Below are 25,394 nucleotides of genomic sequence, written 5' to 3' on the forward strand. Positions count from 1 at the left end.
GGCTGCCCAGATTGTACCCAAAACCTTTACTGTTCTTACAGCAATTACTTGTACATCCCCCACAGCCTACCTGCCCCTGCTCTGAGGCAGGGCTGTTTCTCCTATCACGCTGGCCCTGCCAGTTGACTTATTTACTGTGTTCCCCATTGGAAAGACGCATGTTGTCTATGCTTTTTCTGTAAAGCTTTACAGATCGCAGCTATCAAGCAGATCAGACCTGCCGGAGGTATATGTAACCTTTTAAATTCAGATTGTCAAAATGTCCTTTTGGTTTGCTCTTGTTGGCATCTAACTCAAAACACTTGGCAACCTGTGAGATTAAAGATCCAAACTCTGCCTCTTCTTAGTTCAGGGAGGAGAGACCTCCCAGTCCATATCTCTGGGTCCTTCCAGGGATACGGTCCGTAAAATCAGGTAAGACAAGGAACAAGAAGAGGGCAGCGCTCTATTCTGTGCCCTTTGCACGTCTCCTCCGAGGAAGCTTTTATCCTCCAAATTGTACACCCAGCTCAGGCAGCTTCCTCACTCAGCAGAGCTCACCCTTGCACTGACGAGAAAAACTGCTGCTTGGATCTTTAACTCGGGGCCCCCGGGCCAGTCTTCGGCAGTGCCACTGAACCCCGCATGTATCAGAGCAATGCCTCCATCACCAGAGCTAGAAGATGCATTAGCTAAGACTGCAAGAAGCTTATGGCCACTGCAAGTGACCTGATCACTGTTAAGACATGGCAGTGCACCATGCACAGTGCTTCCGGTTGCATCCCTACCGGGCAGCTGCGCTGAGGCTTGCCCCTTTGCAAACCTCTTTGTTGGGGCTGGAAGAAGACACAGGAGCAGGGAGGCCTTTGTGGTCCTTCCCACAAACAATGTGGAAGAGACTTCCCAAGGAGGTGGTGCAGTCCCCAATCTTGGACATCTCCAAGAGGAGGCTGCGCAGACACCTGGCAGCTGGGATCGTTTCATCTCCACAGCTTTCCTGCCCAGAGCAGGGGGGCTGGACTGCATGATATTTCGAGGTCCCTTCCAGCCCTTCATTTCTACGATTTCCCAAAAACACACACTGGTGGGAAGGATCCGAGGGCTTTGGGAAAGCACAGCGTGGAGGTCCTCAGCAAAGCCTTTGGCGGTCCTCTAGCAACATTAGCGGGTTCAGAGGAGTCAGGACCACTCGGGCCCCCACGATGGAGCAGGTGGCGTGCTGCGGGGTGGGCAGCGGTCACTTGTCAGCAGCTTTTCCCCGCCCTGCCCTGGGGTTTCAGTGATGCCAGCAAGACGCCGCGTTATGTAGGAGAGGGGGACACATGGGAGAGGTCGGAGAGCTGCCAGGGAGGCTTCCACCCGGGTCCTGCAGGAGGGAATTGGGTGGCATCCCCCTTGGTAAAGCCCCAGCTCCAGGAGTCCCGGGACAATGCAGCTGCCATGTTGCTCGTTGGCCGTTCCCAGCCTTGGCGAGGCCTGAAGCCGTGAGCCCCAGCCCTGGCAGCACAAAGTGGCGGGGATGACATGAGGGGGTGTGGAAGGAGGATGTTACATCTATTATGCAACGAAATGGCAAATACATGGAGACAGCCATCTGCATCACAGGATCAAAGTGACCCTGGCTACAAAGCAGCGGCTGTCCCCACTGGTCTGCAGCTGCCTGTATGCAGTGGAGCCCCCTGCCACACCCAACATGGCGCCTGCTCGCCGCGCCCAACATGGCGCTGCCCTTCCAGGGCGCATGTGCCTCTCCCAAGATGGCGCCGCCCGTCCAGGCTCGCGCGTGCCCCTCCCAACATGGCTGCCACGCACATCCCTCAAGATGGCGCCGGAAGTGAGGTCAGAGGAGCGCCGGAAACGTGGCGCTGGCCCTGAGCCGGCTGGGAGCGCGGTCGGAGACGCGGCTGGTTCAAGTGGCCTTGGAGCGCGGCCGCGGGGGCCATGTCCCGCCCCAGGGAGGTAACGCGGGGCCCCGGCATCCGCGGGTCGGTTCCGCCCTTAGACCAGGGGCCTATCCCAGGGGTGGGGGCGAGGGGGGCCTGCCCCAGGGGTGGGGGCGAGGAAGAGGGGGGCCTGCCCCGGGTCGGCTGGGGTAGACAAAAGCTCTGTTGAAGATATAATGGAGAGCGGGTGAATTCTTGGCCCTTAGAAATTGATGGCCGGTCGAGAGGCTGCACAGGAGGTTGCAGTCTCTGGGGTAGGGGGTGTGTGGGTGAGGGGAGGCTCTTTTTGAAGTGGGGGAGGCTTCGCTTTTACAAGCGTGCTTTGGGAGACCCCGAGGAGGTGGTGGCGAGCTCTCGATTAATGAATGGCAAGAGCAGAGCGGATGTAAAGAGTTTTCCCCTTATTTTTTTAGTCGAAACTTGTGGGTTGAATTCGGTGAGCGGGGGCTGGGTGCTGACTGGGGAAGAGGCAGCGTGCAATCTCGGACAGCGGTTTCTGAACTCTGGTGGATTGCGCGGCACCGTTTTAAAACAATACCGCCATAGGTACCACCACTGAATTTCTGTCGTATAAAGAAAGGATAATAAATCTGTTAACACGTGTCACTGATAGGTTGTCTGCGTACCGCAATTTGGGAACCGCTGATCTAGAGGGAAGCATAACTGCAGACAGCTGGAGCTCACAGCTCAGTGCCTGAGGAGCCATAATCCCGTCCTGTATCCGCTCAGTCTTGCTTCTTCAGGTCTAAAGGGGACTGTCCCCTCTCTTTGACTCCGCTAGGTGTTTCCAAGTCAAGTTGCTACTTTTTCCTTTCAGGAGATCCTAGGCGAGGAGAGTGGGGAGGACTGCCATGTCATCGACCTGATGGGGTTCTCCGACGAGATTCTTCTGCATATTCTAAGCTACGTCCCTAGCACAGACCTCATCCTGAATGTCAAGAGAACCTGCAGGAAGCTTGCAACACTTTGCCTTGACAAGAGTCTAACCCACACCGTGGTGCTCCATAAGGACTATCAGGTGTGGGAAGCTTTCTTGATGGTCAGACCGGGGAGTAACAGGTGGAAGAGTAGCTCTCTTAGTGCTCAGTTTGTGGAGAGCATGAGAACTCTATCACGTTGCCAGACTGGGTAACATCCGTATGGCATGAAGACGGACTGACTTTGCCAGTTATGAACTGGAAGGTATAAATGTAGTGTTATCCCATAGGCCCTGAGGTAGGAAAGCGAGCTTTCTTTTCAGAGCTAAGGTGGTGAAGTAAGGCTGCCGTAGATATCTAGTGTCTTGTGGTTCAGGAAGTAGTGCAGAGAGGCAGTGTTATGACACTGTGGCTTTCTGTTTGGCTTCATGGATAGCAGTGTTTTATATCCTTAACCAGAAATAGCAGTAGGGCTATTTTGTATCATCACTGATCAGCTGTGTACCAGAGCACTTAAGTGGACAAAAAGGTACCCTAGATCTTATAAAATACCAGGAGGTGACAGATAAAAAGGACAAGTGACGGGATGGAAACTGGCAGCGAAAACATAGGTTTCATTGCTTGTGCCTGCCTGTGATCATTGCTGTGAAACAGTTTTTCCTCCGCTTCATGAAAAGGCCTATCCAAACAGGAAAATATACAGGAGGTGCTGTCGCACAGATCTAGATCACAGCAGGCACTTAGCAAGAAATTTTCTCAAGTGCTGTAACAAGGTCATAAACCCAAAGAACAGCCTACAGATGAAGTTGGCTTTTCAGTTGACTCTGTCTGTAGGCGAGGGGGAAAAGGCAGGCACAGTATGTCTGTTGAAATGATCTGCCAAGTGGTAGTAGCTGTTCCTTGATCAGTCCAAGCCCTTGCATAGATGCACCATCCATGCTTACCCTCCACTTCTACTGAGGTCACTGTCACCCAGCACATTTAACTTCAGCCCCAGAATCAGTGATGCAGACTCAGATCAGCTGAATGCTGAATGAATTATGACCTTCTATAGCCAAAGCATGGTGGGTAAAGCGACTGCCAGCAGTAATAACAGTATAATATGGCAGAGCTCATGCTTTGTCTCTGGTGCGGAGGTCTGCTTCAGGCTGTTCCCAAGCCCCCTACAACTGGCAATTGCTGTCTATTGAGTTTCTGAGCAGGGGCAAGTAGGCAGGGCTTATAGAGAAAGGGCTGTACTGTTTGTGTTCATCCAGAGGCCTCAGAAAACTCTAGTAGAGGCAAGTGCCATTATCGCCATTCTGAGGTGGGAGACCCTGGGGTAGAAATGAGTAGGTATAATTAAGCATGCACTAGAATATTCCTGAGGTTGGTTTTGCTTGAATGCAGGTGAGCAAGGACAAAGTAAAGCAGCTACTGAAGGAGATTGGGAAGGAGATCCTCCAGCTGAACATGGCTGGTTGTTACTGGCTGCCCAGCTCCACTATTGACAATGTGCTACGCTGCAAAAACCTGGTGAAACTGAACTTGTCTGGGTGCCACTTGACCTCCCTCCGCCTCTCCAAGATGCTCTCTGTCCTCCAGAACCTACGCTCATTGGCGATTGATGTGAACCCTGGTTTTGACGCCAGCCAGCTGAGCAGTGAATGCAAAGCCACGCTCAGCCGGGTCTTGGAGCTCAAGCAGACCCTGTACACACCTTCATATGGTGTGGTCCCCTGCTGCACAAGCCTTGAGAAGCTGCTGCTCTATTTCGAGATCCTAGACCGATCCCGAGAAGGGTTTATTCTGTCTGGCCAGCTGATGGTGGGTGAGAGCAATGTTCCCCATTACCAGAACCTCCGTGTCTTCTATGCTAGGCTGGCCCCTGGCTATGTCAATCAGGAGGTGGTGAGACTGTACCTGGCAGTGTTAAGTGACAGGACTCCAGAGAACCTTCATGTCTTCCTCATTTCTGCTCCTGGCAGTTTTGCAGAGACTGGAGCCACCAAAAACCTCTTAGACTCCATGGCTCGAAATGTTTGTCTAGATGCATTGCAACTGCCCAAATCCTGGCTTAATGGCTTCAGCCTCCTACAGCATGTGAAGTTCAACAGCCCTTTCTACTTCAGCTTCAGCCGCTGTACCCTCTCTGGTAGTTATCTGGTCCAGAAAGTCATTAATGGTGGGAAGGACCTCAAAAGCTTGACCAGTCTGAATCTCAGTGGCTGCATTCACTGTCTGGCTCCGGACTCCTTTTTCCGCAAAGCAGAAGATGATATTGACAGCAGCATCCTGGAAAGTCTGGTGGTGTCTTGCTGTAATCTGAGACACCTGAACCTTTCTGCTGCTCACCATCACAGCTCAGAGAACCTGGGCAAGCATTTGTGCCAGCTCCTGGCACGACTGAAACACCTGCTGTCTTTGGCACTGCCAGTGTGCTCCATCACAGGTGGGGCTGCGAATGCAGACAAACCCCCCATGCAGTCGGTGACTAATATGCTGCCCCAAGGGTTTGGGAAGAAAGCCCGAGTTGGGGTGCAGACTTACCCCAGGAGTGTGGAGCAGGGCCATGCAAAGCCGCAGAGCTCGGTGTTTTGGACTCTGCTGGAGAGCCTGCTGCTTTTGGAAAGCTTGGAACTAGTTGGGTCCAACTTCTCCTCTGCCATGCCCCGGAATGAGCCGGCCATTCGGAACTCGCTCCCTGCCTGCAGCCGGGCTCAGCACGTGGGGGATGCAGAGGTAGCTGCCATTAGCCAGTTGACCTATTTGCGAAACCTCACCTTAGCACAGCTGCCCAACATCCTCACTGGGTCTGGGCTCATTAGGATTGGAGCACAGTGCCAGCATCTGCGGACGCTCTCCTTGGCCAACTTGGGCATGATGGGGAAGGTGGTCTATCTGCCTGCCTTCATGGACATGCTGAAGTACTGCAAGCACTTAAGGGATCTCAGGTGAGGGGCTGCACATCCTCTTCAGTGCGTGCATGGGTGTCTAATGATGTTTGTAGTAATTTAAGGGAACCTACGGGGAAATTACAAGATGGGAGCTTTCCCTCCAAAGGCAGGCAGCTCCCTGGGAAAGCTAAGACTTAGTTTCTCCTGAGCAGCAGGATTGTGGAGGGTGGGAATGTTCTGTGTTGCTCTGGAGGTCTCTTTTTATCTCTCCCCTGAGACATTACTGTAACTGAACAGTAATAGTAGAAGTGACATGGTGGGAGCTCCACAAACATGGCTGCGAGAGACTCTGAGTCCTGTAGAGGGCACTTGGGTGCCAAGAACCATTCTTGCTTATACAACCTGGTTGTGTTGGTGACTTTCCTGGATGGCATGTACTCCCCATGGAGCAGTGCAGTCTGGGCAGTGCCAGAAGGAGGGCAGCTCGGCTTTCCAGAAGCTAATCATCTTCCAAAGAACTGTTTGTAATCTTTAGGAATAGCAGGATTTGGCCTGTAGTGAGGATGGCACCCAGACATCTGAGTTGTGGGGTGCCAGCCTTCAGGAGGGCCTGTTTGGAAGGATGTATTAGGGGAGGCTGTATATAAAAGGATTGCCACAGGAAACAAGTGTTCTTGAGAGAGAATTTTCCTAATGGCCTCTGAGAAGCTTGTGTCTGGGGTAACTGCTACACATCCAAAACCTAGCATTTAAATAAGCACCAATAGATTTGCCTTCCTTTAGCTGACTTCCCCAGTACTCTTTTTCTCCAGCCATCGGAAATAATTTCAGGTGATGTTGCAAAGCAACATTGTCACCTAGTGAATAAAACTGAGTATTACAAGCACATGTTCCTGCCACTTCCCTGTCCACTGAAGAGGTGGATCCAGGAAATCAAGAAGGGTGAGAGCCAGTCTGTAGGGGAATCATTCGTGGTAGGGTGAACAAGCTATGAAAACCCAGCCAAGGTTCTGATCTCCCTGTGACTCTTTAACTGGGTAAAACTGAACGAGAAGCAAGATCTTCCCTGGCAGCCAGGTATTGCTCACCTTAGATGAGAGACTTTCTGGGTAACTGTTGAATAAAATGGCTTGCCACTAGCACCATTACTGCCAGCCATTACCTGATGGGCAGTTGTAGGCTGGGACTCTATAAAGCACAACTTAGGAATAGATGGGATTATGCTGTTCAGATCTTCCGATGACTAGAGGAACCCAGACAGATGATTGCATTGGGGGTTGGCTTCTTGTTACTCTCTAATGGATTACCTTTCTCACAGCAGCTGGCTCTGAAGCAGGGCATGGGACTTCAGCTGTGCTGAGGTCCTGTCACAAATGTGGTCTGAGCTGCCACTGCCACATCTTCCTTGTGATACTGTCCTTTGGCAGTGGAGCTAGTTTCCATCATATGGGAATCCAGACCCAGAGCTTTCTGAACCTGATTGGTGGCCACAAATGCCGTTGCCACCTTGGATATGGACAGCAGAGGGTGAACAAAGGGCAGGATGCTGGTTTTGGTTCTGTTTGGTGTGAATCTCCCAATTGACATGTTACTTTCTGCAGTGGTTCCTTTGCTGCAGCCTACTTAATTCCATTACTTAAGTCCAGGCCAGCTCTCTACCCTGGATGAAGTAATTAAAATAAAGGGCTGGGGGAATACTGGATCCACTGGGGTGGGGGAAGCAGCTCTGGCCTTTGAGGGCTTGGAAGTATTCACCCTGCCAGCTACGAGACATGAGATGCTGGTTGGCATGCGAGCATTGTAGAACATTTGTACTTGTTCTGAACCTTCACCCTGGTGAGACTGGCTTTGTCGGGCTCCGGACCGGCCACCTGCCCACTGAGCTGGTGCCAGGTAGTCAGCTGGGGTGTGGCTCTGCCTCTGTTGCTGTCCCACAAACTGCTTATTGGTTGACAGCTCACTGAAGGCAGGAGAACTGAGTTAGGCCCATCACCTGGGTTTGTGAGGTGGTACCAACACCAGTTATCCTGTATGTCATGTCTGTACTGCAGAACGAGCCCTAGGGAGCAGCACGTGGTTGAACCAGCAAAATCTTTGCTCCATGTACAGCCTCCCGTGAGTGCTGCGTCCCCTCATGGCGTAAAGCATCGTGTCTGCAGGTCTGTCCATTGGCTTGTTTTTTGTCTTCCCTGCAGGCTAGAGCAGCCATACTTCAGTGCTAATGCCCAGTTCTTCCAGGCATTGAGTCATTGTTCTTCTCTCCAGCGGCTGTGTATCATCTCCCGGAACGGGACTCTGCAGTCTGACGCAGTGATGTCATTCATGGCCAGCTGCCTTGAGGTCATCATGTGCCACATGTTTACGGGGGAATCGCTTACGGCTTGCAAAAATCTTCAGCAGTCGATTGTGCGGAGGTGAGAGTGGGGGAGACCAGGGGTGCTCCAGGGCCCTTTGAGGTTTACCTCTGCTTCCTTTGTTCATGTGGGCACAGTCTTGGAGAACTCATGCCTGCTTAGTGTCCTGAGAAGCTAGTAGGTGAAATGTACTCCTTGGAGCTCAAACTGGCCTCCTACTAATGCAAGAGGCGATCAGTGGGACATTGCCAGGTATTGTGTGTATGTTTAAACCTCCTCCCCTCCTCCCACGTGATGGATTCAAAGCTTTGATTATACAGTTGCATCATAAATCAAGTGACAGCTTTGTGTCAACAAAACATCTGGCGGCATTTTAAGTGCTGGGGATGTTTGACCTTGAGGTTTTCCTCCTTTCCCATGAGTGACTACATTCATTCACCATCCTCTAATCACAAGTAAACGTTGCTAACTGAAAGTTCCCCAGTAGAGCTGTTCAAAGCCTTCTAATTGTCTAAGGATTATTTTTTTGGTGGAGCCTTTGCATGTTTGGCCATTTTTAAAGTCATCTGGCCTCTCCCATTGCAGCGTTCTGCAGCCCACATGGTGGGAAATGTTTGTGTGAGAGCTGTGAGCTGTATTGGAAATATAACTGAATTTAGCTTGGCGTTTGGGAGCTTTCTCAGCTTTTCAACCACCTTGCGAAATATTTCCCATTCAACAGACTTTCTGCTGCCTCTCTTGTTTGCCTCCTCACCACTCTGCCCCACCAGGCCTTTTGCTCTGCCATCAGTCACCTACTGTTGCTGTCCTCTATTAGGCTCTAATAAAAAATTCAAATTCAACAGCATTAATACTGCGCTGAGGCATTGCTCCAGCCCCCTTGTCCGCTTTAGACTGACTTATTCCACTTGGCTTATTTCCTAGGGTTAAATCCAGAGAAGCCTGTGACTGTATTAGTTACCTATCAAACTATGTACAAGGCTGCTTATTCCTGCCTCCTCCTTCGGGATAGTGGTTGCTGGAAACATCTGAGTAAATGAGTCATCGGAGTCCCTGTGATGTGTCAAAGATATGTTTTTACAGTTTTGTAAAAGCATCTGGGATCAAATTTGGCTCTGCTGTGGAGGTTTTTTTTTTTTTGAGAGATCCATGACTTTCTCCCCAATTCATTTTTCTCTCATTCTCAGACCTGTTCAAGATGTCACTACAGCTCTGGCTAAATTTTGAGTACTCTTCTATGCTGCACTTCTCACCCTTTTTATAAATCTTTCCTTTGTGTTTTTCTCTTTTGTGCCCCTGCCTTTTTCATGTGCTCTGTATCTCTTAATAATTAAAACCCAGCAAACTTGCAAAGACCAGTTGTTTTCTCCTGGAAAAACGTGGAAAAATGTTTTATATTTTGAAACCATTCTGTCTGTCATCTTCTTTTTGTCTTTTGCTTTTTATTATTACGGACTTTTGTATGAAAACAGGGTCTTTTGGGGTTTTGTTCCTTTTTTTAAGGAGAGCATCTGCTCCTGTTGCTAATTCCCTACCTGAAGTCATAATCCTCTATGATTTTGTAATTGGTGGCTCTGGAAATGATTTTGATGTCACATAAGATTATGACTTCAGGAGGAGGAGAAGGAGCAGGAGCAGATGCTCTCCTAAGCAACAAAGGTCCCGTTCTCATGCAACTGTCTCTAGCAATAAAATACAATGGGCGAAATACAGAAAATGATGTGCAAGCAGAGTGCCGCGACACCAGTGAACCTTTCACCCACATGACTGCCTGCAATCTCATCCCTGCCCTTTGTGCATGCTTGCCTTGAAACGGGGTCAGAATTGACTTTCTCTTGACTGCATTTTATCTGTTGCTCTAAGGGCAAATAGAGAGGCAGTAAAACCCATGAAAAAGGAATGCTCTCCTGCTAGCTGGCTCATGGCTGAACCCTTAGATGAGAGCTTGTTTGTTTGTGCAGCTTTCTGAGACATGCTTGTCACGTACCCCTCAATCTAATGTCCTGATATTACAAGAAATGCTTGGGCAGCAAATATGCAAGGCAGAACACCCATGTTCCAGAGTAACACTAATTTTGTCATGGAATGATTTATCGCATGCATGCAAAAGAAGCTGATATGATGGCTAGAGTGCGTGGGTTTGGAGTGGGGAGTGTCCAAGCTGAGCATCTTTGTTTGCTTCCCTCCCTGTGGGGACCTAAGTCACTATTAGCCACTCCTTGTCTTGGCTGTGGAGATTACTTTGCTCATGTTGAAGGAGCCAGGCCAGGGTTGTTTGCATGTAGGAGGCAACCTCTCTAGCAAGCTTTATTTTTTCTCATTTTTTAAAGATTTGGAGTGAAGAGCTGGTGTGGCTTAGTATTCAACTCGGGGGGGGGGCTCTTGCTGCAGCCTGTAGAGTTTGGAATGTGTCAAAACACGATCTACTGTACGTCTCCTCCCCCCGCCCCCCCCGGGCCCCCAAGGCATTGATCCACAGAAGTAGCAGGCACCCAAGATCTGGGAAGGGCAAGCTGGTGTCTTTTAGTGCCACTTTTCTGATTTCAGCTGCTGAATTTGCGTGCTTCCTTTAACACCTTTCCTGATATGACCTATACAACTTCCCTGCCTTGGGGTTGTTGGCTGATTATCAGTGGAGGCAGAAGAGGAGGATTACTGTCCATGAGATGCTAAAATGTGCTCCATGCTGTGAAGTTGGAAAATTCCCTCACTTTGGCAGAGAGCGCCCAGGGAGGAGAGGCCAGAGACTGTGCTGAAGGCCTCGGTTAAGTGCTTGAACGTTCTTCCTCGTCAGCTATAAAATGGGGATACTGTTAACATAGCTCCCTAGCTGACTGGCTAGAGGGGAGCCCAGACTAGTATTGGCTGTGGAAAGAGACATTATTTTATCTGCTAGTTTCTTCACTGCTGGAGGCTGGGCCCAGGTAGCCCAACTTTGGCATGAACTCTGTGGTGAACTGCCTGAGGCTGCAGGCAGAGGAATTTGCAGCAGCTCCTTCAAACTTTTGCAAGCGTCAGCTTTCAGGGGAGTTGCTCTTGCATTTAAACTGGTAAATCCCTCTGGTGCAATCTGCGCTAGCTGCAGTGGCAAGGCATAGGCATGACAGGACTGCTCTGCAGCTGTCATCGGCAAGTAAAACCATCCCATGAGCTGCAGAGGAGCTGTGGGCAAATACAGATTTGTGTGTTTTGGGGAGGGTGGGGGGGTAGCAGTTCCTAGCACACGGTGCACTCCCAGGAAGGGAGGGGTCGTCTGCTGCTTACGGCACTAGTTTGGGATGTGGGGACCCAGGTTGGACTCTCAGCTCTGCCACAGATATTCTTTCTATGCCCCCATCTGTTTAAAGATGATACTTCTCAACCCCCTGGAGGGTCCCCAGGCAGGCTGACCACGGGACATGGAGGTGAGGTGCTCTGATTCTGCAGTCATGGGGCATGCACCTAAGAAACAAGCGAAGCTAATGAGAAACCTACATTTTCCTGTATTGACTTGCATGTTAATAAGGCTGTAAATACACTACTGAAATATTTCACTCCAGATGGGTGTTTAAATTGACTTAAATAGATGTTCCCTCACAAACTGCTCCATGTGTTAATTCTAGAAACATACTGTCAATATTGCTGGTGAGCGAAGAGCAAACTCTGCTTTTAGATCCAAGCAAAACCAATTCTTTTATGGAACAAATATATTTTCCTCAGGCGGTGAAACTTAAATCCTTCTCTGCAGGATTTGTTTCAGTGACTCTTTCTGGAAATTTTTAAAATAGTTGTCTGTGGCTGATTTGTCAAATACCAGCACTGCCAGACAATCTTATCCTGTTAAGGGATTGCTTGCTTCAAGCTTTATTTTATTTTATTTTTTTTTTGGAAAGGAAATGGCATGTTATTTATAAATTTCCACTAGATGGCACCGTGGTCCATAGTAGATACAGTTCCCCGTCCCTGTTGGCTGCCTGTTAAATATTCAGATTCTCTATGTGCCTTGTTCCTTCCATCGCCAGAAATCTTGTATAATACTCCTGTATGGCACTGTTAGTAGGTATGATATTTCACAGATGCCTAGGAGAAGCTCCTTACCATATAGAGCTTGCACAGATTGCAGAAGGGGTTGTGTTATGACATGTTTGGCAAGTATCTTATTAATCTTAAGGGTTTTTTCTTTCTTTCTTTTTTTTTTTTTTTTTTTTTAAAGTTTATTCCTTTGTAACTAACAGTAGTTTAAAAGCTTAAGTATTTACACAGTGCCTATTGCAACAGTGATTTCAGGCACACAACAGTACAACACAGTGGAAATCCATGGGAAGTCCCTGAGAAGTCACCATAGAAACAGGTCAAAAAAGTAAACCGGCCAATACCACCCTGCCCCAAATCTCCATCGGTGAGCAATCGCCAGAGATTCTTATTGTGTAAAGGAAAAAATGTCAAGGAATGCAATTCAGTTGTGATGGATAGAAACGTGATCAAAATTGAGACGCAGGGCTGGAGCGCCAGCAGCAGCCGCAGTGGTGAGGAGGTACTTGATGGAGGGTGGTGACTGTGCCATGTGGCAGTTACCTGTGTCTCTAGGATGTGCTTCTTGCAGTTCCCTGATGCTTGCTACTTGTATTGAAAGCTGCCGGGTAGCAGTGGTGCTATACAGAAGCATTCTCAACAGTTGCCCTAGGGTGGTCCCAGGGCTGTAATGCAGGGGTGGGGGCCAGGTGCACCTGGCTTTCAGTCCTGCCTTTACTATTAACTTGCTGTGTGACCTTGGACAAGTCCACCTCTTCCCGACCTGTATTATCTGCAGGGGGAGGCCGTGGAGATCGTGTGCTCGTAGCTTCAGTTAGCATCAGCCAGTGCTGCCATTTGACTGGTCCCAACACCACTCCCTTCCCTGTCTGCAAATCCAAGAGCTGGAGATTGGGGGAAGAGACTCGCCCTCTTATCCACTCCTATCCCTGTTGGGGCAGGGTGGTGTTGGCGTGCTGCCTGTTTGGAACGACTCCTGTCATAGCTTTCCAACCGGCTCCCATGAATGTGTTTCAGTTTAATTAGGATTAATTTAATTCTAATTTTTTTTATTTTTCTTTGTGATGGCAGCTACTCCTAAACGATTATCCAATTCCCCCTCCCCCAACTCTGCGCTTAGCTGTCACGTAGTCTAGCCATAGCCATGTAGTTGTTGCTCTGTTCGGAAGCTGGCCCTCCACCTGGTTAACCATTAGAGTCGCCCTTCTCTGAAAGCACCACCGGTTTGTCAACAGCTTTGTAGTGTGCAGATGGGGCCTGCTGGATCCTTCTTCCTTAATTCAAAGTCTGGCCCGAGTTCTGAGTGATTTCTTGTGGCTATTACCTCTGGCTTGGAGGTCTGGAGCCGGCAGGGATGGGAGGCGATTTGGAGGGCTCTAAGCTAGTACAAAATCCTCTTTGAATTCTTTCGAATCCTCCCCTCCCCCTTCCGCACGGCCCACCTGGCTGTCACAATTGCACTGACATTGCAAAAAGCTGGTATTATCACTTGCAGCTTATTGCCTCCCCCCCCTTCCTTCTGACCTTGAAAAACGACCTCCTTGTAGATCGCCTTTCTCTGCAAACCCAGTGTTGGCATGTTAGCTACCAATCCCACTTCACTAGCCTAAGCATGTTGTGGACTCGGCCCCTGCCTCCGATTACAGAGGGCTTAATGTATCGTTAGCCTGGTGTAGTGAATCATCAGAGTCTGGTTCCAGCTTTCATTGTCTGTCTCATTTCCTGCTCTTAAAAACTCTTGAATCAGCCTGTCCCAGGCTAAATAACAAAGTGCATCCTTGTGAACTTACCCAAGGTCTCTTTGAAGTGTTTGGTGAGATCCAACTGTGTTTTAGGAGCGGGGAGGTAACCTTCATTAGTCCCACCTGCCTTGGTCACAAGTGAGATGAGGATCCATCTGGTGTGTAAGTACATTCCTGATGGACTTTCACTGCTTTCTTTTGGGGACATTTTCCTCGATCCCCTTCTCAGTTGCATTCCAGAGACTTGCCCAAACCCATCCTCCTCGCCACTTGAACGCGTGCCGTGGTAGGAACTCAGTGGGGAGTCCTTCCTGGAGGATAGCCTCATTTGGACGCATTTCTCACACATGTGAATCTATCTCCGTCTCTTGCACAGCATGATCTTCTCTTTCCCAGCTGCCAAGTCCTGCTGGAATCTCTGCCCTGGTTTCTTTTTGTGTAAATGGGTGTGGGCGCGAAGGAGACTGAGCTGAGGCATTAACCATGGCTTTAATGTGTTTCCAAAATAAAAAATAAATGTAATTAAGCAATTATTGCAATAACTTTTCCACTTGTTGGGGGCGGTTAGGAAACAGCTCTTTCCAGTGTGTTTTGGCTTGTTCTGGCAGAGCATTTCTCTAAGACCTATGGACTGGGCGCTTTGGCATCGTTCCTGCTGTTCTTCCCTCTTCATCTCCTGCTGGCCATGTGCACGTGGCTGTTCTGTATGCAGCGTAGCGGGCACAGTGGTTCACACTTCAGAGCCTCAAAGTACTCTTCATCTAGGCCTTACAGTACTCACCTGGAGTAACAAAGGATTGGCCAAACTGAGGAATATCACTTGCCTGCATTCATGGGGTGAGGATGACACATCCCATGCCCTGTGTTGCCGAGACACCAGACCATCCTTGCCTTCCTAGGAGAAGTATCAGCACTTCCAGAGTCTTGTCCATGCTTCTCAGTCTGAGGCTGGAGGCTTTAAAGGAACTTTTAAAGGGAATTTAAAATGATGAAAGCAACAGGGGTCCCTAGGATGCCATCAAAGGTATGAAGAGACCCTGCTAGAAAAAGCACTGCAGCTGAGAGGTACCCTGAAAATGGAGGCTTGTTGTGTTGAGGAATCTCAGTCACTTTTCTTCTTAAGCTTTTGACTGCGACTTGTGCTCTGGGGTGAGAAGCTGCAGTCTGCTGACTTGCTCATGTCCTACAGGGGTCCAGAACAAGAGCAGCAGTGGGGACCTGGTCTGCCTTTATATAGTGTCTTCAGTGCAGCTTCATAACCCCTCCTCAAGGAGATGTCAGTGGAGCACTCAGTCTCCCAGAAGAAGGCACCTTGGGAATAACCTCTATTGGTATTTCTCTGGTCCCCATGGGCTCTGTACAAGTTGTCAACTTGTGTCTTTTGGAGTATGTTGGAAGAGGGAAGCATGCTTGTGATTCCTAGTGCCCATGCACTGTGCTGGAAGTGACCTTCTTGAATGTGTTTGACTATGTTGGAAAGAAGAAAGACGTGCATCTACATCATGTCAAAAGCTGACACGTCTGCTGTTCCAGCTCATCACCCTTGGTTGCGCCACTCTGATCTGTGGCTGCAGATCCTGCATGCCCCAGTGCTCCAGGTGCTCTTTGTAGCTTCTGCCACGCCACATTTCAGCAATGGGAACATCCTAAGCCAGGACTTGTATGTTGGCATCCGCCTTCAACCACGTTTAAATCCAAGATGCAAGTATCTCTTCCAATGAAAACAGAATGCCCAATGGGTCAGGTTGAGGCTCAACAGTGCACAAAACTGAAAGATTTTATACAGGGCAGAATTGCAGCTGTGCTGATTTCCCCTTTCTTGGTTAGTTAGTGTTCATTCTAGGCAAGAGCTCCAGGGGCAGTGCGAATGTGGAAGAGTCCATGCCTGTGCAGCTTGTCCACTAAGGTGTGGAGAAGGAAAGTCTGTGCCATGGGAATGGGATTCATTCTTAATGGAGTTAGCACCTGCTCAATCACACTGCTCCCAAATGGAGGCACTTCTGGCTCTCAGCTACAGCTAACTCCTTCCTCTGCATGGAGGGGTCCAAAACTCCTTGATGGTGCAGCCCTGGAACTAGATATGGTCTTCTCTCTCCTCTTGCCCTCAACCCAGGCCCTGAATTTGTGGGTCTATTCCCAGCGGGGGTGCTAGTCCTGGTGACTTTTTCCCAATATACACCTCTCCATCCTCTATAAATTTACCATCTTTAGATGACCGTCCTGTCCCAGCTTGCATGAAGTGGGAAGGTTACATCACCTGAAGGTTCCTCCTGAGATCTCCAGGCTTGTCTGGTCCAGTCCTCTCAAGTACATCTTGAGAAACACACATGTGTATTTGCCTAAAGTAATGAATTCCACGTAGTGATTCTCTTGTCCTACAAAAAATCAAGGCAGTCTGATTGAAATACAGATGTGCTCTCAACTTTTCCTGCCTTTGGCTTTCTCCATGACCTACACATTGGATCCTGATGTCCCAATTGGAAGTAACTGAGATCAGTGGGTAGGTTGTTTACCAAGCTGTTGCCTTGAAAATGCTCTTGCTGGGCCCAGTCCACATCCATTCTGTTGTGGGGCAGGAAGCAAAGTCCAATTCCTCTTCTTTGGTCTCCTGCAGGTTGGTAGGTCTAATTGTAGCATCATGTCATACCTCTGCTGATGCCAAAATGAACCTTAAGTGCATTCCCCATCAGTTAGCTCAGTGGATGACTGTGGCCAGCTACTGAAGCCAGCATAAATACACGAGCTCATCTGGAAATGCAACCTCTTCAGAAACCTGCTTGTAAAATGAACCACTGGACTTCTGTTGGCTTGAGGTTACACATACCAGACCAGTGGCTGCTACAAAAAACATCCACCTTTTGTTATCCCAGCAATCACCCCCGAGTAAAAGATGCATACTGCAACATAGTCAGCTGCATACAAAACTTGCTGTTGATTAATTAAACATGTGGAGATCCTTGTAGGAAACATGTGAATGTGTCTTTGGCTTGTGTCCCTTGAAATAAGATGGGGATTCATGTCTAGAGCTGCAGCTCTTTTGGGCTCTCCCGATCCACATCCCTCCCTCCCCCCCAGTCTATCCTGCAGGCTTTCATTACACCCTTCCAGAGGTGGAACTAGTTTTGAAGTCCATCCAGGTGTGGACTAAGGAAAGAGCCTTCAAGATTATGGCAGGTATTCTGCAACTCATTAACTCAATCCCTTCCCCAGCTTCCCATCTCCACCCTGTGCCTGGGGTCTTTTCTTGTAACTGCACTAAGTACTTCTCACTTAATCTGGCTCACCTGGACAGGTGGAGCAAGAGCGAAATTGCCTTCCGGCAGAGGACTCTTATAGTCCTCAGATATAGTCTGCAGAGGAGCCTGTTCGGTGGGGACTGCTAATCCCAGTTCAGTGTTATGACAGCTGCTTGTTCACCACAGTTTTGAAATGGGCACTGGAGGAGAGGGGGTGTGTGAAAGAGAGAGAACCATGTGCATTTCATTGCCTGATAATTCCTCCCATGCTCGTAAACTTGCTACGAGAGGTCTCTTACAAGGCTCACAGTACCATACAGTTTTGAAAAAAAAAGGTTGCAAAAATCTGAGATTAATTCTGGCTATCTTTGTGGCTGCTCCCATTCAGACCTCTTCCAAAATGTCTCCATCACTTTTCTGACAGTTGGAATTTATAAGCAGCATGTTCCCCCCCCACAAGTTGTCTTAGTAGCACATTTATTGTGTAAACCCATTTAGATTCTGTTTTTATTGCTGTGTGTAGAGGCTGCTTGTGACTGACAGCCTTGCATGTGGTTATACTAGCGCCTAGACCTCAGTGGGGATTTGCTGTGCTGGGTGCTGCACTTGCCTAGGAATAGGCAGATGTTTTTTTTCATACTTTGGGCAGTTTATAGCAGAAGGCCGAAATTTTACCAAGTTTATGGACAGACTCTCCCCTGCCCCCAAGTGCCATTGGTCTACTTGTATGGCTTTCTCTGTAGGAGTCGAGGCTTGGAGAAGACATCTATATTGGGGCGGAGAGGGGCAGGGGAAAATATGAGGTTGTACTCACCTGCTGTATTACATTTTCAGTTAGATAAATAACTTCTGCTGTTCATTTGACCAGGATGCTTCTTCATTTAGCTGCTATCTATTAGCTCAGGTCTTCTTGGCATTGCTGCAGAAGGGGGTTCTGAGAGAAGTGCTTTACTACCTCTTTGGGGAAGATGGGGACACAGTGCAGAGGCTGTGAACTAGCAGCTTGGAAGAGCAGAGGCAACCTAGACACAGCAGCCTGGACATACCTGCTTCTGAAAGTAGCTTGCTAGTAGTGGTAGAGGCCCCCAAGGCAGCTTTAAATGAGGTAGTACTGGAAGCAGTGCCTACATAACCAAGCTCCTGTGTATGGGAGGGGCTCACTAGATGTATCTTAGAGCCACAAGAGCTAGGTACTTGCCAATCTTCAGCAGGATATCTGTTGGCATTAACTTTTAATTGTCCGTAATTACTATAGCATTACTACTACTACTAGCACCTGGATTTTAATTTTTACTACTACTAGTACCTGAAATTGGGCTGCCCTATGGCCCTCCCTTTCTGCCTTTCTATGGTAAGGGAGCTCTTCCCATGCTATCGAGAAGCTCAGAATTGTGCTGTCAAGAAGCTTCATTTCCAGTGGACTCTACAGTTCAGACACGACGCACAGGCTGAATTAGATTCGGTCTCTGTGGGTTCATGCTGTGAATTGGATCTGTCTGGTCTAGTTTAAAACAGCTAAGACGTAAATTCTGGTCGTGCAATCCTCAGAGAGATGGCCACAGCCCTGCTAGCAACAGCTGTGGTTTAAAACCTGTTCCACCAACTATGTGAGTATGGTGTGCATTTATCCATTGTCCACCCAGCACTAAAAGATTTCACTGTCCCTTTATGAATATTGTTCTTTTTACAGTGCTTAATTTCCCTTCCTTCATAGCTGGTTCTTCCTTGGCTAGCTGTTGTGCATAGCCCTTGCTGCCTGGGTTCTGCCGTCTTAATTTTTTTTTTTTTAAACAAACATTGTGTATCTGGTTTTAACTCTGCTGTTCTCTTCTCTTGTTCTGTAATTGCCACCCTGCTGCTCCTGTCTCCTGTAGTCACATCAACCCGCTCGCAGTTTAAAGGTCTGTGATGGTTGTCCTCTGCCAAAGGCAGAGCGGAGCAGCAAAAAATTTGGGAGCAGAAGGGGATGAAGTTACAGGGGGAAAGAAAGATTGTTGTAAAAAGTGGTAGTAAAAAGGTAACGCATCAAAAGTGCCGGGAATCAGAATTCTAGTGGTGTCTTGGTTTGCTTGTGTCTGCCCCAGCTGGGGCTGTGCGCACCTGTCACAGGTTCTGTTGCCTTCGAAAATGAAGCTGTTGCTGGTGTATTATGCTAACGTGCCCTACATCTTCCTGCAGAATGAAAACTTCTCAGCCTCTCCCTTTTTCACCCCTCTGGTTGTAGTGTTCTCTCTTCCTGTGCCATCCCCCAAGCCATCATCCAAGCTCAGACTTGGAGGAAATGCTGCGTAGCTTTGTCCTCATTTTTACTGACTGTAGAAGTCACCGGTGGCAGCGAAGGTTTGAATTGCTGCCCCCAGGCTCTTGCCCAGCTGAAGGATACCTTGGATAAAGCAGCAAAAGACCTGCATGGTGCAGTTTCTCGGTCCACTCCAGCTCAGGGCTCCTTTCTGATCAGCCAAGCGCGTCACTTTACAGTGGGCCCTGGGCTGCTTCATCCACATATGAGATGTAGGTGGGAGAACTGGGTTTGGGCTGTCCGCTTCACTGCGAGCGAGTCTCCCCTTCCCCCTGTGCCTGCGGTACCAGCTCCTTGCAGGCTGTATTGGGAATTAGCTCTGCTTCTCAGCTAATCACTTGTATCTGATTCAGTTTCCAGGCCGAGCGCCCGGCATTAAATGTCGTCATTTTCCCTCTGCTCCATGAGGACTTGACCGAAGTCATCAGAGATGTCCCCATGATGCACTTGGACGAAATTACCTTGTTTAAAAGCAGAGTGGCTGAAGAGCCTCCGAACCTGTGGTGGTGACCCTGCCATCACGTGCGGGATGGTGGGAGCGAACCTGTGAAAACAGCTTCTTGTTGGCCTGCATTGTCCCTTCCTGACCTCGAGGCCACCTGCCTGGATGCTGGACAGTCACTTTAACTCAGTGCAATTGCAAAGCAAAAAAGAGCTCAGACTCTGTGTTGAGTAGTGCTTACACCTGAAAATCCAGTCTCGAGGTCTCTGGAACCATGTGGGTGTATTTCCCTGCGGTTAATAATGAATTCCTCTGTTACTTTGTGTTAGTTTAAGGTAAGCCACGCTAATGTAATGAACTCCCTGCTCCTTCCCCTCCACCTCTCGTTGCCCGGTGCATTTGTCTGTGTACTTTGGCAGTATCCTCTGTGGTTTTCCTGGTGCCTGTTCTTTGCTTGACTCTGGTATTGGCAAGGAGGAGGACTGATTCCAGGGGAGCATTTGTGTCCCTCTAGTTAAAGTGGACCCCAAGCTGTATTGTTGAGGTGAAATGCAGCATCTCTCTTGCGCTGTGAACGCATACATAGCTCCGTGTGCAGTGAAGTGTATTTAGGCGTATTTTTGTTGAGAAAAGAATCTGTTTTTAATAACCAATTATGACTGTTCACATTTTGCAGCCTTTGTTACATTCTCCTTGCTCTTTGGTGTTCCGGTTGCTTGACCTTGGTGGCAGAAATTCCTTGTTTTGTCTTGGAAATCTGCTTTCTCAAACCCTGTGTTAGCAAGTGTCTGGCATGGGCCCCACCTATCCTGAGGCCAGCACCGGAGCTTTAAACCCAGTGAAAAGGCTTTTCCATCAAGCAGTGGAGCTGCGGCTCTGGTGTTCCTACTCTGTTTCCGCACGCTGTGCTGGAGTGCATACTGACTTAGAGACCCTATGAAGTATTTTTTCCAAGTGCCATTTCAATAGGCTCACTTGCTCCACTGAAAGTCATTAGGAGTGTGTAATGGCCTGCATCACATCTTCAGGTTGCCTTATGTATCCAGCACTTTCTGAAGCGGCAGACAGCTGTGCCAGATGCCAAAGTGCACGTTCTTAGAGTCAGTTTTCCAGGAAATCCTGCTCTGTGGAGAGTTCTGTGGTACAGGCTATACACTAGAGTTTCTTGAATGCTTGGTGATGATGAGCTAAGCAGATGTGCTGTGACATCATTCCTGGAAGGAAACCCAGTATTTCTCCAGGTGGCATCATCACTTCCTGCCCAGCACTTCCCCCACAGTAGTGCCAAAGCTGCATGTGCTGTCCAGTGCACAGCTGCTCCTGGGAATCATGTTGTCATTGCAGAGGGATAGATTTGAAAGCAGACTTCATCTTCATGGATCAAACCTCAGCTGCTCTTTCCCTACTCTTGATTACTGGGGATCCTGGTTTTCTCTAATAAAAAAAAAAAAAAATCCAAATGCCCTGATTTAACCCCCTCCCCCTATCCGCATATTTCCATGATTAAAACAAAATGCCATTATCAAGCAAAATAATATGTTACGACATTTTGCTTTAATCACGGAAAAATGTGGATTTTTTTTTTTGTTAAATCAGAAAATTTGGAATTTTTTTTATCTGAGGAAACCAGGATCTCTGCTGATTTTGCCAGCATCTGGCTAAATAAGTCTGGAAGCTCCCGTCTTGCATGTTAAATCCTGGACCAGCCCCAGTTAGTACCTACAAGTAGGGCACAGAGTTGCAGAGCACTTCCAGACTTCTTTCAGCAGAAGCCTAATGGTGCAAACATGCGTGTACGGGTCCGTTTAGTAACACATGTTTGCCCTCCTCTTTATGGGTAGGAGCTCCACTCGGACAGGTTAGCCTTTCTGCAGACTTTTCCCTGTCCTTCCCTGGGGAATGGGGATTTAACATCCTCCTTCCCCTCAAGCCCAGCTGCCCAGAGAAGCCTCTGGCCATGTAGCTAATAGATGCTGTCAAGTGAGTTTGTGCCCTTGCTTCAAGCAGGTGTCCTGCAGCACAGCATCAGCCAAGCTGCTAGCAGGGTGCTCCAGTGCTACGTAGGACTTTTGAACCATCTCTGACTTGTGGTTTGGTTTTTGGTTAAGCAAGAGCATGGAAGGGAGTAACTGCCCTTTGCATCAAGTGCCCTACCACTGTTTATTGTCTAGCACTCCCAGAACTCCCACTTTTTCTGCCCATCGTGTATCTCTTGTCTGTCTTGTGCCTTCTCCTTCTGAGGTAAGCTGCAGTATCCCCTAACTCCCAGAGGGGCGTAGACATCTAGGAAGGGGTGTAAGCCACTGCCCTGTCAAGCTGAGGCCATGTTATCTGCACAGCTGCTGGCTTGCGTCCTTCCTGCACATGCATTACTGGGGAGAAGCAAGGAGGGATTTTTGAAGCTCTGCCAAAGGTGTTTTTCTACCTGTATCCCCATTGCCTGCAATATCAGTGCTGGGGAGGGATTGCAAAGGGGTTAAAGGTATGGAGCCAGCTCCACTTCATGCATAAAGGGATGGATCCCGCGCACTAATGATGTCCTGCATCAGCTCATTGCTGACACCTGAATGTTTCCAAAATAAGCCCTTCCCCACCTCAACCCAGGATCTCCCCTTCTGATGTGCACTTGTGCATCCATGAGGAGGATGGCTCCATGAGCTCCAGTGCTGAGGGAGCCAGCAGCTCCTGTGTCCTTGCTGGTGACTTCAGTGGCACCTGCTGGCTCCTTTTCAGATCTGGGGCAGCTGCTGAAAAGGGGCCGTTTGAGTGGATTCATGGGAGCAGGTAATCATTCCTAATGGTAGCAGTGACGATCCTAACTAGACCAGCCACAGGTAGGAAAGACGATATCTCAAGAAGCAGTAAGGACGCCAAAAAAAATCTCCCTTCCCCACTCCCTCAAATCTGTGGCCCTGTGCTCAGCATCCCCTCTACAAATCCTCTTACTGCAAGTGAGAATTTCCGCTGCTTGTGCACTCCAGGCAGGATTCACCAGATGTTAATAATGTGCTTATTTTCTCTAAGTGCTATTTTGGCATCGGTGTTAATTACAATTTATATTCTGCAACATTTACACTGGGAAAAGAACCCACCCTAATAGTCCCCAATTGGCAGAGCTGGGCTATTAAACATAGCACCATATGCTCTGTACAGAGGAGTATACGGGGCTCGCAGCCGTGTCAGTGCCGAGGTTCCAACGTGCCACGTTGGGGAGGAGAGAATATGGGGACTGGGGGTTTTTTCTCCGGTGTCTTATTTATTTCCCCCATTCCACCCCTCTTGTTCCTGGTTCTTGTTTAATACCAAGTTCTGTCTCTTCTTTCCCCGTCCCCTGCAGCCCCTCCCTGCCATCTGGGGGTGTCTGGATGAGATGATCTTCTGAGCCCACTAACACCGTTTTCTTTAGATACCTCTCTGCCCATGCGCGCTAAGGAAGTGGCAGAAGTTGAAACAAGGAGTTGTTTGTAATCTCACTTGTGCCAGAGCAGGTGTAGCAAAGGGGCTCCGACGTCCAGCAGCCCTGCGCGCTCCAGCCATCGGAGGTGACTTGATTTGTGAGAGAGAGATTGCTTGGGTCAGTGAGCTTAGAAAGGTGCCTGCATGGGGCTTCTCCTCTCCCTTTCGGGCTCTCCTTAGCTGTTGTCGTGCCCCCCAGCACCAGCTCTGATGGGGTGCTGTGATCCCATCACCCCCCACGTAGCCAGGTTCCCAGTGCTTGGAGGCACTCAGCCTGTCATCCCACAGACTGGCACCTGAGGAGGAGATGAAAGGGAAGGTGAGAGAGTGCGGGTCAGTAGTCAGACTGTGGGGCCGCTGGCTCCCTATGTGACCTGGGGCAAGTGCTTTAGTCCTGCAGCTCCCTTTGCCCTGTATGTAAAATGGGGGTGCATATTCATCAGCCCAGGGGCAGGGTGCTGGAAAGCCGGATCTGCCTGAGGGTGGAGTCCTGGGGGGATGATGGGAGCAGGGCTCAGTTGCTCAGCCTGGTCTGGCAGGGAGGGAGGGCACTGCCACTGCCTGCTGCCGTCCACATGGAAATCTGGCTTTCTTGGGAGCGATGGAGATACAAAACACTAAGGGCATTAGGGAGCTTTCCAGGCAGGGGCTGTACATCTTCCCTTCCTGGGTGTCCTGCTAACAGCGGGCTGTCCCTGAGCAAGGCCAGGGGAATAATCTTCCCCTCCCTCTCCCTGTCCGAGGTGGGAGGGCTGGGAGTCCTTCGTAGATCGGGTACCAGTGCTCTCCCCTCCTGTCCTGCCCGCTTCCACCTCCTCCTGGATCCAGCCACCTCTGTAACTCTCGCACTGCGGTATCCCCGCTGCACAAACATCCTAGTCGCTTAGCAAAAATGAGTGCCCCAGACAGTGCAGCAGGTTTGTCTGATCTGCTTACGGGCGTCTCAGCCCACTACACGCTGATCCTGGCTGATGCCCCGTCCAGACAAAGCTTTTCCCCCCTGCCTGGAGAAGTATAAACCCACAAAGAAGGAAGCGTTGCAAGCGGTGCTGAGCTACTGCAGAGGAAAATCTTTCTCTCTCTCTTTGCAGGGTCTCCTCCCCGTTCGATTGGAGGCACAGGCGGCCGGGGCACTCTAGCAGGAGAATCATTTCCATAGAAACCAATCAGGAGGTTGTATGGGGAATAATGATTAATAGTGAAGGGATGTTGCCTCAGGCCCTCTTCATTTTTTAGGGGGCAGCGAGGGACACAGCACGGAGCAGAGCACAGGTAGGGGGACACGCAGCCTTTCCAACTAATGAAAACCAGCTCTTCCATTAATTTCCAGGCCAGCTCCCTCTGCCTGCCCCCGACGGCTGCTTTCCAGCTTTCTTTGAATGTACAAAATGGCCAACCTGGTTAGAAATAATAATAATAAAAATGGATGGATGGGGCCTGACTATTAACATTGTTGCTGTTAGCAGCAGGATTTCAGCCATAAAACATGAAGCAAGGGAGACATTGACCTTTCTGCTGTTTGAAATGAATGGAGACATCGATATCTATTGTTTCCAGTGGCATTGACCTCTGACACCCTCGTTTCTCCCACCCCCTCCCTTTTTTTATTTCCCCCTGACACTGGAGGAAAGGGGTCAGTTGGCAGCATCTATTGATCCCCTTCGTTCTCGGTGATAGGGAAATAATTAGAATTTTGAAAGTCCTACAACGCGCCGGCCAAAACTGTATCTACACCTCGTAGAAATTCAAAGCTCCCAGATCGAGGGAAGATGGATCAGTATAGGTTTAATTGCTATGTTGTTTTTGCTATTTATTTATTTTTAATTTAGCTTTTAAACTGGTAAAATTGTGTGGGGGGGGGGTTTTATGTGAATACCCTTGGAGTCTGGCTGCCTGGTGCCTTGTCTTATTTATTTATTTTTGTAAGTCGCCCCTCTTGTGTGAACTTCATCTCTGCACTGAGAATGCAAAATCAGGCATGGCTAATTAGCTGTATGACAATTAAGTAATGTAGCACAAAACCATTAGGACACTGGATGCGTTTTTGAAGTTTGTCCTTTGAAGTGGAAGCTGCAACTCCCTGCCCAAGGCTGCTGAGGAAATGTTTGTCTATCAAAACTTTCTTTGAAAATAAATGCC

At 49.0% G+C, this 25,394-nt stretch overlaps 1 protein-coding gene across 1 annotated transcript; it reads left to right on the top strand.

Annotated features, from left to right (window-relative positions):
- Positions 1–1,842: 1,842 nt before the first annotated feature.
- FBXL18 (F-box and leucine rich repeat protein 18) lies at positions 1,843–20,470 on the top strand. Its single transcript, XM_019541999.1, has 5 exons — positions 1,843–1,938; positions 2,740–2,940; positions 4,229–5,772; positions 7,911–8,129; positions 19,711–20,470. Exons 1-5 carry the CDS (start codon positions 1,921–1,923, stop codon positions 19,865–19,867), a joined length of 2,139 nt encoding a protein of 712 aa, XP_019397544.1. The 5' UTR covers positions 1,843–1,920; the 3' UTR covers positions 19,868–20,470.
- The last annotated feature ends 4,924 nt before the right edge of the window (positions 20,471–25,394 follow it).

Source organism: Crocodylus porosus, unplaced genomic scaffold (genome assembly GCF_001723895.1).
Source record: "Crocodylus porosus isolate Cpor-Errol unplaced genomic scaffold, CroPor_comp1, whole genome shotgun sequence".
Lineage (NCBI taxonomy): Eukaryota > Metazoa > Chordata > Crocodylia > Crocodylidae > Crocodylus > Crocodylus porosus.

Excerpts from the sequence above, each read along its gene's own strand:
- FBXL18 (XM_019541999.1), top strand. Across the intron at positions 5,773-7,910 it reads AAGCACTTAAGGGATCTCAG|GCTAGAGCAGCCATACTTCA; the intron begins GTGAGGGGCTGC and ends TCTTCCCTGCAG. Across the intron at positions 8,130-19,710 it reads CAGCAGTCGATTGTGCGGAG|TTTCCAGGCCGAGCGCCCGG; the intron begins GTGAGAGTGGGG and ends TATCTGATTCAG.